Below are 12,374 nucleotides of genomic sequence, written 5' to 3'. Positions count from 1 at the left end.
GGTAGTTGCCAAAGTTCGGATCGCCCGTGTGCGTTCGGCTTTCTTCGGGATAGGAAAAAAGCTACACTTCGTTTGACATTTCAGGTCCCTGCTGGTGAAAAAGCTATACAGTATATGGATACATGGTTTTTTAAAATATTGATCTTGAGGATCGTTAAAAAAGATGGCGGTTTATTAGACTCAAATGAAAAGTTTCCATCGGTTTGTTAGTGTATCAGCTTATGTTTGAGCTTCGTTTTTCTAAAAGTAAAGAGCATTTGTAACACTTTCAACGGTATCATCATTTACTTGTTGAAAATATTCTATTTTCCCTTCAGTAACCGCACAAAGAGAATTGTGATAATATTCATCGATTGTATCAAAAGGCAATCTTGCGCGAAAACAAATTCACTGCAGTCATATATTGTATTTTCAGTATTTTTTTAAAAAGTTCCATAGATGCACACAGAAAACGATATTTATTTCTGCAAAGGTACAGTACGACCTCACTGAATGGAATAGTGGAGGATAGTGGACCGGAGACTGGATAGTTTGGTTGCAAACGATGTAGATAAATTTCGTACATAAACTATTGCATCTATTGCACTATTGCACTGCATCGCATCGCAAGGACTATAATTCATAGCTAGATGAAAACTTTGGCTGTGTTTCTTTCGGTCAAAACTGCCTCATTGGTTCGATGGCAACCCAACTATTGAGGTACCAACTAGTGAACAACCCCACTAGAAGACCCAATCAGTGAGGTTGTACTGTATTGTGATTTAAATTAAACTGAGATTTGAGCCCAATAGTCGTTTTCTACAGCAACGAAAAATAAAATACATACCAACACTCACTCGTGTACCCTGTCAACAAACTGGCGAGGAATACCGGCTTCCAGCAGCTCTTCCTTTGTCCTGCTGGGCAAGCTCGGAATGTAATGCAGCAGCGCTTCCCAGGCGATCACGCTCAACCGCGGAATGGTGGTCCACATCCTGTACAGCGTGTCCGTGCGAACGTTCGTGTTATTGTTGTACCGGATACCACCGAAGATGTGCATGCAGCCGTCGCTCGTGACGGCCGCGTCGTGGAAGAACAGCGGATACGGTAGCTGCGATTTCTGCATCTTCTTCCACTGCATGGTGGACAGGCTAAGCTTCCAGATGTCGTTATAGTAGTTGACGCCATCGTAGCCCCCCGCCACGATCACCTCCAGCCCCTGTTCCGTGCGTATCTGTACGCAGGAGTGACACTTGCGGGCGGTCGGTATGCCGGGCGAGTTGGCTAGCGGGTCGGGTTTCGTCACCATGTACTCCCACTTGTTGGCTTTGATGTCGTACACGGGAATATTGGACAGGATGAACACTGCATCGCTTGTACCACCGCCGATGACGTAGATTTTGGAATCATCGTGCGCTAACTCGTGCCGGTATCGGCCCGACGGATCTTCGCGAATATTTTGATTGCATTCGTATACGCATTCCCACGTCTTGCTCGGCAGATGTAGCCTAAAAGCAGAGGAATAAACAGTGAGAAGCGATTAGCATGCGATTTGGTGGTATGCACGAATCATTTTTGATTTACCGATGGATATCAAGCGTATACTCGAACCCGTTCGTTCCGCCGATGGAGTAGAGGTAATTGTCGTTAATTACAATTGCCTGGCCGTATTGCGGCGGTGGTGGATCTCCTTTTACCTCTACCTCTAGCAGATCCTTCGGTCCGCGGCGGGGCACACACACGTGCAATCGGTTTGAGCAATTTACCCCAAATGGATATCCTGTGCCGCCAAAAACCTGCCAAGTAGAAGCGATGCAAGCCAATCGTTAGTATCGCATTAAAAAGCAAAGAAGACATTACCACAGTTAAAGAGCGATTTAGCGGCGATTTCGCTTAGGTTCTAAAAATACACCACCATACCATAATCGTTTCACCGCACAACAGCATTGCGTTCGAGGCCAGCTCTGCGGGCAAATCGTTGTTCGAGTCTAGTAGCAGCGTCCACTCCTTGCGTATCATATCATACTTCCACAGCTCCTGAAACAAGTACATGTCCTCGCGCTGATCGTGGTTTCCATCCCGTGCGAGCGAGTTGTTGGGATTAAAACCTCCGAAGCAGTAGACCGACGAGTCGCTGCACACGATGCGATGGCCACTGCGAGCCTTCGGAAAGTGTCGGCCAGTGCCTAGCCTGCTGGTAAGGCTGGAGCTGCCGCTGCTGCTACTGCTGCTGTTGCTGCTCCGGTAATCAACGTCACACACTTCGAACGGTCGAAACGCGTAGATGGCTTTGCGCTTTGCCATCGTTGGGCTGCTCTCGTTGAGCTGGTGTACCAGTGTCCCAATGTTTATTTCCAGCACCTCCCGGATGTAGTGCAGTCTTCGCACGTCAAAGTACCTGTTCACCGTGTCGATCGCTCGTGCCAGCAGTTTGTACACGAGCAGTTGAAAAATTCTCATTACCGACGGGCTACCATACTTGTGCAGGTCGATTGTTCTGCTGCGGTTGCGGAACGAAATAATTTCGGGACACTTTTCTCTTGTTGGGCAAAAGCATGTTTTGCCAATCGGTAAAATAAAGTTGCTGTCATTCTGCGACTGTCACAGCGCTATTCAGCAGTTGCGCTGAATTGCTGAAGAGAGATAGAAAAAAACCAAACAACATCTCTATAAATCGTGACACGACGCCACCGCTGACAGTTGTCAATCAGATTCCAATTTTCGATGGGCGTGTTCACCTGTTCCCCAGCATAGCATTCCAGCTTTTTCGTTTAATTCCCTTTTTAAGTTCATAGTTTTATGTTCTTCTGTGTGCAATGGTGAATGCAGAGCGCTGGTTGTGCATAGGCACGGCAATATTATGTTTCGCTACGCTGACTGCAGGTAAGTGGCGAAGTGGAGTATGATTTGGGCTTGGTCAACAAGTGCGGCCACGGGATTGCAATTGAACTAATTACAGAGCAGCGAATGCGTTAATTTTCAAACAGTTCTTTTTGATTACATGTTCGTTGATTAGTTGTTAAATGTTATCTCGTTTGTTAGATCATTCGATAAGTTAATTTGTTTACGTTGTTGCTTTCTTTGCCAATGAATGAATCATAGCGGACGAGGGCTTGTTCAACTGTTTGACAGGTTATGGTGGAATGCATTCCCAAATACTGACGCCCCTAATGTTTACAAACAAATTGATAGACATCATTACCACCGTACCGAGATCATTACCACTCAATTGTTCCTTCTTACCTGTAGCTAATTGGAACCCCGCACCTTTTTATTTCCTCAGGCCAATACTACATTGAGGAGGAAAAAGAAGCCAAAAGCAATATCGTCTGGTGCGCGACCAGCCAGGAGGAAACGTACAAGTGCCAGAACTTTACCAAAGCACTCGAGCGCGATGTTGCACTGTTTAACGATTTCTTCATGAACGTATCCTGTCACCACGGGTACGACCATGACGAGTGTATGGCGCTGATTAACGAGCGCAAGGCGGACGTAATGACGCTGGACGCGGGAGAAGTATTTAGCGGTGGCCGGTTCCATTCGCTCATTCCCTTGATGCATGAAGGGTACGAGGGAGGGTTTACCCAGTATCATGCCGTAGCTGTGATCAAGAAAGGATCCTTACCGGATGTAACTCATATACGACATTTGCGGGGCAAGAAGGCGTGCTTCGCATGGGTGGGCAGCCATGCCGGTTGGACGCTTCCGATTTATACCGTAAGTATTGCCATTTCCGGCTGTTACGATTAAAAAAAAGGCTTGAGAGTTTGTTGCAATAAAAATAAAATGCTCTTCTTGCTCTTGCAGTTACAACGAGACGGAGGTATGGCCATTACCGACTGTAACAACATCGTCAAAACTGCCTCCGATTTCTTCGGCCCGTCGTGTGCGGTGAATGCTCTGATCGACAAGTACAACCCCATCGGCGACAACTCGAACAAGCTGTGTTCGCTGTGTACGGGCGTGGTGCCGGGGGGCAAATGTACGCCGACGGATCCGTACGCCGGCTTCGAGGGCGCCTTTCGCTGCTTAGTGGAGGCAGGTGATGTAGCCTTCTTGAAGCACACTACGGTGGAGGAAATGGTGGACAGTGGCTTTATACCGGGCGTTACCGTTGATCAGTTTGAGTTGTTGTGTCGCGATGGAACGCGCCAGCCCGTTTCGCAATACCGCCAGTGTGACTGGGGTGATGTACCGTCCCATGCGCTTGTAGTGTCCAGCGCCACGTCCAAATCTGACAGGCGAAGGCTCAAAAAGTTCTTCAGCAAAGCCGTCAACTTGTACGCATCGAAACAACGACGCTATAATAGTACCAGCGGTGCAGGGTACGATCGGCAGGATGACCGCTACCGACCATACCAAAGTTCGTACACGTCAACATCCACGACGACCTATTCACCCTTCAGCAACTTCGACCAGGCTGCATTCAATGACAGCCAGCCTTATGAAACGTTCGATCTGTTTGAGTCGAAGCGTTACGGAAGACGGTTAAATTTGATGTTCCAGGACACGACGCGACATTTAGCTCCGATTAACGATGACAAGCAAAACTACCAAAGGTACCTGGGCAAAGCGTTGGACCAGATCTATGAAACACGGTCGTGTCCAGTCGGAAGAATGATGCTGTGCGTCACCTCAGACGCTGAGTACGAAAAGTGCATCAAAATGCGCACGGCACTGAAGGCTCAACTCATCAAGCCGGACATGCTGTGCATGAAAGCGCACTCCCACATCACCTGCATGCAGCACATACAGTCGGGTACGGCTGACGTGACTGTGCTGGATGCTAGCGACGTATATACGGCAGGATTGCACTACGAACTAATGCCCTTCATGTCCGAAGTGTACGACCTGGGGCTGCCAGAGTACTACGTGGTGGCCGTAGCGAAGGAGGAAGATCCGGACACTGAGCTAACCTACCTGCGTGGTAAAAATACCTGCCATTCCGGCATCAATACCGCTGCTGGGTGGGTTTATCCGATGGCGTACTTGATATCGAACGGATGGATACGCCCGTACGGTTGTGATAGCATTCGGGCCGCGGCGGAGTATTTTACCAAGTCTTGCGTGCCGGGAGCTATCAGCAAGGAGTACAACACCGGCATCCCGTACGACAATATGTGCGATCTGTGCCATGGCAGCAGCTTCCGGTACTGTCGGCGTGACGCGTCGGAAGACTACTACGGTAACTCGGGTGCTTTCCGGTGCTTGGTGGAGGGCGGTGGACACGTTGCCTTTGTACGTCACACGACGGTGATTGAAAATACGGGTGGTAAGAAGCGCGAATGGTGGGCTCGCGATGCGCTGCCCGACGATTTTGAGCTGCTTTGTCCGGACGGAACCCGAGCGGAGGTCAACGAGTATAAGACCTGTAATCTCGGCAAGGTGAAATCCAACGCCATCGTAGCTCGCGGAGGACGAGGATACAATGGGACGGAGCTGAACGCGTACATCAATCTGTTTACCTATGCACAGCAATTCTACGGAAGGAAATTTTCCGACGAGTTTAGGTATGTTCTGATACGAAGAATGTCGTTCGAGGAGGAAGCGTTTGATTAATTAATATTTATTTTTTACAGCTTCAGCATGTTCTACTCCATCCCACCGTACCATGATTTGATCTTTTCCGATGCAACCCGTGGTCTGCGCGTAGTCGACTCGGACAAGCGTTGGTTCGATGCGTATCTTGGACCGAACTTTATGCGCGCACGGCGCATCACCGATTGCCATGCAGGTGCGGGTAGTTTGAAGATCAGTGCCTTCAGTAGCTTGTTGTTTGCAGTAGTGATATTGCTCTGGCCAACAAACATATTTTAAGCTTCGGGTGTGGTTGCTACCCACCTCGTCGGATTCTTTCTAAGTAAAGTAATTTCCGTCCAATTTAGATAGCTATACCATGTTATTGCAGGAAAACGATCGCAACAGTATAATACTTTGAACATTCCAGTGCGAAGGTTCTCGAACGATAATGTGAAACTCCCACTCAATTAATTAGTTTCGTGTTGATCTATTTGTACAGTACTCTTTTGCGAATCTCTATATGCAGTTGAAAATTTAAATTGTTAATTCACTTGCGCCTCGATTTAGTAGCTTAGCTGTAGCTCTTTTTCTCATTTTACATAAAACATGATGTATTATGCTCCTGTCTTATAAGTGATCTGCACAGTAACGTTCATCCGTCCAGAAGTAGAGTATGCATGTGCCAGAAATGTGTGTGCATGGTTGGCATGTTTGTGCCGTCTGATTAGAATGAGAAACTCTACATTTTTTCTTATTCTTTCAGCGAAATGAATACTGCATATCAACAAGTTTTATAGCGTAAAAAATCGATAGCCTAAACAAACCGCTGAGTTTGTCATATTTCTGCACTGCTATCTTTATAGGTTAATGAACAATTTTTAAATAAAACAACACAACTAAAACCGCTGCGTTTGAACATTTTAGTTTCATATTTTCAATAAGGAGTTCAAGCCTGATTGAACTCATTTCTAAAGAAAATTAAAAAAAAAATGCATTTCCAAAAAATGTATTTAATTCAATTTCACTCAGGGAATATCACAGGTTTGTATCTGGACATCCTAGATCGCAGGTGTTACATCGTATATCCAAGTTCATACTTCCAACTTGTGAAAAGTAAATCGCAAATTTTGATGGTGTTGGATCGATCCGATTCCGGTGCAAGTTGGAGCTGGATTCATCAAAATCTCGGAAATACAAATTTTCATTGTAAGAAAGAAATATACACAAAAACATAATGTATGGCACTGGTTCACATTTGTGAAGATCTATCCGAATGAGTTTCAGGGATTTGTGAATTAGGGGAAAATTGGATTTTTTAATTATTTTTTATTAAACCCGCTCCAAGCGATCTTAAATCTCTCAGGATTTTTCGAACTTACAATTGTCCGGAGTTGCTAGGATCAGTCCAAAATCGTTTAGATTTATTGAGCTCGAGAGTATCCACAATCCCACCCGTCACCAGTGGCGAATTTGGAGAGAGTATTGGGGATTAAGCGATGGAGCAGTGAAGGCACCCTGATGAGACTTCAGTCCTAGTGATGAGCTCTCTTGAGCACATCCACAACTCAAATTGTTAGTACGATTCCGACTCCGGAAAAATGGGAATCACTAGATCCGACCGGAGTCTGAGACTCTGGACGACTTCAAACGACTCCGGATAATGCTTGGTAGACCTACCTTCCGGAGTCGAATCTGAAATTATCGGAGTCGGATCGGAGTCGACTCCGGATTTCTGCAAATTTTAGCCATCACTATTTAGTACTCACTGTTTTCTATGCTGGACTTACCCCTTGGGCTGAATGCATCGCATGGTTTTTCAAGAGGAAGGTGAGTTTGTTAGGTGACTAGGATATCTGTTATGATTATGATTGTTTATGAAGATTATTTGATATTTGTTTATTTAAAATTCAACGGACCGCTGTGCCCTCGTGAAGCATTCAATACAGTACATAACATTACAATACTTTACTTTACTTTAGGGGGTTTTCTATCACTTAGGCTTTGGGTGAACCGGTTCCGTGGTAAAATTATCAACATGCACCACTTAACAACATGCCCGTCATAAGTTAAAACTTCGTCCTGACCGTTCCCTTCATACATATATTTGATAATCCTGCTCTGGATAATCAACAAGACACTGATAACCAAGGCCAATAGTGGTATTGGCAAGTCTTGACCGATAACTATTGTTGCGTTAAAGAAGAAGAAAAGGGGATGTCCTGATGATATTGGACATCAAAATGAGGTTGACTTAGGTCAATTTTTCATAAACTACCGTTACATCTTTTCTAATGAGTTTTATGGAACTCATATTGATCAACACAAACATTTTAATTTTTAAATTGTACCATTAAAATTATTAGTCGAAAACTAAATTTTATGCTCAAATGTGGAATATTCATTCTCATAATAATAGTTTAAATACAATTGTTTGGTTTCAAATATTTTTTAATATTTTGTAATAAATGTAATTTTTATTTCACTTTTAAAATTGTGTCGATGCTCAGAAACATTTTCTACCGAATGGAATCCACTTTTTACGTCTGCAACAGTATTCAACTTTAACCACCAGAACAGACCTGAGTTATTTTCAAAAACCGTGTACGATAAATTTATAAAACGAATGTATTTAATTTTGCGACAGTTATAACATTCCCGATTATTAAAATTCAGTTCAAGATCTTAGATTATTTTTTTAATGGTTTAAATTAAATTCTACCGGATTAAATTAAAGCTTTTTGTTACTAGTCATTTATAATTGACCATCGTGTCTAATTAATAGAGAAACACAAAGTAACAGTCAGGCATACGTACTAAAAAGACATAAAATTAACCGCGTCTAGATCTATTGAGCAAAGTGGAGCGAAGTAATTGCTTCCCGATATTAGGAATGATAGTGTTAGTTCATACAACCTGAAACCGCTTTATAACCCCGGAATTCGCTTTAAATTCCAATAGCAATCAATGGTTACGAGAAATAACTGAAAAATACTGACCCATATTATTGCTTCTAATTTAAATTAATCTATTCAATTACATCACCAATACGCTCATTGTTCTGCTCCTTTGTTCAGTAGAATTTCCAGAATATTGCCCATCATTCGAACGGATAAATAAGGCTATCCGCATGAATGCTTCACTTGACTCACGTTACATTTCCCATCGAGGGCACACTTCCGCACAAGTGTTTGAGTTCATGAATCATTTCCTGTGACCAATGTCCTGTAAACTCGCAAACGTTGAATAAATCGAAAGCTCAAACATCATTTCAATCGTTTTTTGACCGCGAAACACAAATAAATGGTTTTATAATCAAACGGATTGCTTCCAAAGGGAGCTTTTATATTGTGTACATTGAAGTACTCACAAACAATTCTCATTGAACAATAACTTAAAGTAGTCAAATATGATGATGATGGATGGTTTCAATCTGATTCAGTAAAAGTGCGGCACAATGTTCGAAGATCGTAGGCATTGTACTCGTAACAAGCTGTTTATCCTGCTTGCGTAGATGAAAATCAACAATGGTAGGTGAAAACGAACGAATGGAAAGATAAATGATTCGAGAATGAATTTGATCTGAAAGGAGTAGGGATGAAAAATGAACGGATTCTGCGCAGTAGCGTGCAAGGACTACAATGAATGAAAGATGAATCATTATCGAATAAACAGTTTTAGTTTCGAAAATTCATCCAAAATACGCATGGTGGGGATAAACCGGTAGTTGAACATGAATGTCCCTGATTAAATGAATGAAATTGAACATTTTTCGGTTGCATTTTATTTTGACATAATGCTTTTGGATCTAAGATGAGCAAAGAAAATATTTACCAACTGTTAGCAACCCCTATGATCATGTAATTTTTAGTAGTTGTTTTTGTTAAGTATTTCTGTGATTTGAAATTTGTAAAATCACATTACTTAAATTTATTTTATACAGATCATATTTCTGTTGGGAATAAGGTTGCATTTTCTAAATTAGTTAAACTATTCTAATAGCATTTTTAAACAGAAAATATCTCTAAACATTCAATAATGTCAACATAATTGTAATATTTGTATAGTGACACCCACATCAAACAATGATTGTGATAATTTATTGCAAACACCCTCCAGAAAGACATTTGTGCGTTTTTTTTATTCAGTAGGGACGACTTTGCCGTATTGCTTATACATTTGTGCATTATCTTAATATCAAAATTACAAAAAACCAACCACACTGTCCTTAACAATGGAGACGCCTGGTTGTTCTGCATTGTGACGTCTTACCAGGCGTGGGTACACGTTGCACACTTCACCGATGCACATAACGACTGATGGTAGCTGATAATTCCGACAACAGCTTCAAATGTCACCATCCGTCATCAACCACATATTTCCTTATCACTATGTCTAAATCACCGTCAACGATTCGTTAAAAAAAGCAAACCAAAACAGGAGCAAGGATACCGTGGTAAGTCATCGAAACCGCGTCACTTTATTATCGGTGTGGTTGAGCTGTTCCTTTCCCGAAGGGATTAATTTGACACATGCCAATCACGACTATCGTTAGCAAATGATGCAAACGATGATAGTGAAAAGCAATCCAGGAAACGTGACGCCTTTCTTGTCGCAAAACGGTCGACTTGACGACATGCGTTACACGCGGAGTGTCTTTCGAAACGAGCGTCTTTGGATTCGTTTTTTTTGTTTTTTTTTTTCCTATACAGTTATGTTTCACATATCGTAAAGGTGTGGCCGATGGATTGAAATAACATCCGTTTGGATTGTAATACGATAAGAATGAATCGATGCGTTGTGGGATTGAACACCTTCTACCCTCCAGTGGTAGTTAGATTATATCGTCTAGTGTGGTCAACGCGTAGTTAAAACTGGAGGATATTTCGCATTATATTATACATATTCTATTATAGATATATCCATGGCGTACAACTTTCTTTTACTTATCAGCTTACACATTTACAAGATTTATGAGAATTATGAATAGTCCGTTAAGGCTTCAACTTTATTAACTTTGTTTAAAAAATGTGGAAAACAAGCTATTAGAATACAAATTAATTTAAATGATTGTTGGTTAGTTCTACTACTTTGTTTTAAGCCTTTAAAATATGTCAGTAATTGATTTATCTAAATTTGTCTATTCCTTAATTCTCATTAATTTTATTTCTAGGTATATTGATATAAATCAACATTATATCACAGGTCAATGGTTTTTTACATTATCCTGTGCTGTGTAAAAAAAAAGTAAAAGCTTGTGTAACCATTGTGTAAAGCTTGTGTAACCATTATAAGGCGGACTCGCAACTAAGAAATACAATACAATACAATTATCGTTCCAGTAACGTGCACAATAACGAATACATGTAAAGCCAATAGCTAAAAATAAATCACATGAATGCAGCAATGCTTGCTCGCATGTGCTATCCATCCGCAGTTGATGCTTAGCTGGATGAACTCAAGTAGCTACCAACTATTTCTATCATCTGTGTTGAATTAAAACTCCACTCTTCTACTCTCACTCTCACTCTTCCAACGTACATTCCTACGGTACAAGTGAACTATTTTTTTTACCACAACGTGCCGCATGACTTTGCCAAGCGAGCTATTATGAAAATTGCTTTCGAATAATCCTACCTGTTGTTTAACGTTAATACTCCCCCTTACTAGTAGTTTCTAGCTCCGCGAACAATAGCCTCCGTAGGCGCATAATAGTCAGTGGCAGTCGCAATCGCCACTGATTGTTCGAGTGGTACAACGCGAGGTGTGATAATCTCCACAGTAATGACCTTTGCTGCATTCCACTCTTGACATCCTGGCCTCGTACGCATGAGGTCGGCTTACGCGTTTGGTCGTTGTGGCGACATTGGTTCTCTAGGCGTTCAGCATCCTAGGTGCTGACGTGCCTGGCTGCGAGATAGGCTTCGTGGGACCGTGTCGCTCTAAATTATCTGTCAACGGTGTGATGGATGTTCTGGCAGGCACGACGTGACGGGTCAGATGTTAGATTCCAGATCCACACCGTGCGAGCACGATCCACCGTTACCTGTAGGCAATGTTTGGTACAGGTGACGTAAATTGCAAAAATTTAACAAATCGATAACCTTGCTGTGTAATTTAGAAGTAAATTTTGATGTACAGGATTTATACTTAATTTTTATTGTATGCTGTAAGAATAACAAAATGTATTAACATTGTAAAGTTTGCGAGATCTTGTAGTGCGTAATTCTTCCTTCTAGAGTCAAATAAAAGTAAATATAACGGTACAAGGTGTTCTTTGGTGCGAGACTGTGAGTGTAAATAGCTATACTGAGCGTTAAAGTGTAAACATGAAAAATATGAAGTAAAAAAAATTATATATATGCACCGTTTTTGTAAACTCATTTGAGCTTCCATTAATCTCGTTGTTCGTTTTAGGAGTACATTCCTATTTGTTTGGAAACTGTAATGTATTATACTTATTCCCAGAAACTCGGGCTCGTTTCCAGAATGGTGTAACAATCGCACTGATCCAAAACACAATTCGAATAGAAATGAGCAAACCCCGATGAAAATACTGCTTGCTGTGGACGTGTTCAAGCATTGGGCCGTCTTACCGTGTGTACATGAACATAGCATTCGCACGCTACTGCACAATGGTAAAATGTATGGAATTTTAAAGTGTTTATCACTCTTCTGCTTCTAGCATGAACAACAAAAAAATAGTACATGTGGTAACAAATTGGCCAAACGTTTGCTTTAAGCCGTTCGTGGAAGGTAACAGAAAGCGATGAACAGGAGTTTCTGCTAGAAGTTCGGCCTAGGCGTATCCCCACTCTGGCCTGTTTTTGAGGCGAATGAACAGCTACGAAGCTAGTGTCGTGACCAAGTTACAAACG

The 12,374-nt window shown here is 42.2% G+C and overlaps 2 protein-coding genes across 2 annotated transcripts; one reads left to right on the top strand and one right to left on the bottom strand.

Moving 5' to 3' along the window:
- Positions 1–386: 386 nt before the first annotated feature.
- LOC121594273 (kelch domain-containing protein 10 homolog) lies at positions 387–2,587 on the bottom strand. Its single transcript, XM_041917346.1, has 3 exons — positions 1,900–2,587; positions 1,564–1,775; positions 387–1,487 (listed from the first exon to the last, which is right to left on the bottom strand). Exons 1-3 carry the CDS (start codon positions 2,437–2,439, stop codon positions 833–835), a joined length of 1,407 nt encoding a protein of 468 aa, XP_041773280.1. The 5' UTR covers positions 2,440–2,587; the 3' UTR covers positions 387–832.
- An 80-nt stretch (positions 2,588–2,667) lies between these two features.
- On the top strand, positions 2,668–6,551 carry LOC121594271 (melanotransferrin). The gene is made up of 4 exons (XM_041917341.1): positions 2,668–2,862; positions 3,263–3,696; positions 3,787–5,489; positions 5,559–6,551. The coding sequence occupies exons 1-4, from the start codon at positions 2,796–2,798 to the stop codon at positions 5,794–5,796; spliced, it is 2,442 nt and encodes an 813-aa protein (XP_041773275.1). The 5' UTR covers positions 2,668–2,795; the 3' UTR covers positions 5,797–6,551.
- Positions 6,552–12,374: the final 5,823 nt, after the last annotated feature.

The sequence above is a fragment of the Anopheles merus genome, chromosome 2L (assembly GCF_017562075.2).
Source record: "Anopheles merus strain MAF chromosome 2L, AmerM5.1, whole genome shotgun sequence".
Lineage (NCBI taxonomy): Eukaryota > Metazoa > Arthropoda > Insecta > Diptera > Culicidae > Anopheles > Anopheles merus.
The sequence above is the reverse complement of the archived record's forward strand: the minus strand, read 5'-3'. Positions and strand labels throughout refer to the sequence as shown.

Bases quoted from the DNA above. Each gene is read 5' to 3' on its own strand.
- LOC121594273 (XM_041917346.1), bottom strand. From the start codon at position 2,439: ATGAGAATTTTTCAACTGCTCGTGTACAAACTGCTGGCACGAGCGATC. The intron at 1,776-1,899 runs GTATGGTGGTGT...TCTACTTGGCAG, and splicing joins TGTGCGGTGAAACGATTATG to GTTTTTGGCGGCACAGGATA. The intron at 1,488-1,563 runs GTAAATCAAAAA...CTCTGCTTTTAG, and splicing joins TATACGCTTGATATCCATCG to GCTACATCTGCCGAGCAAGA.
- LOC121594271 (XM_041917341.1), top strand. From the start codon at position 2,796: ATGGTGAATGCAGAGCGCTGGTTGTGCATAGGCACGGCAATATTATGT. The intron at 3,697-3,786 runs GTAAGTATTGCC...TTGCTCTTGCAG, and splicing joins GGACGCTTCCGATTTATACC to TTACAACGAGACGGAGGTAT. The intron at 5,490-5,558 runs GTATGTTCTGAT...TATTTTTTACAG, and splicing joins AAATTTTCCGACGAGTTTAG to CTTCAGCATGTTCTACTCCA.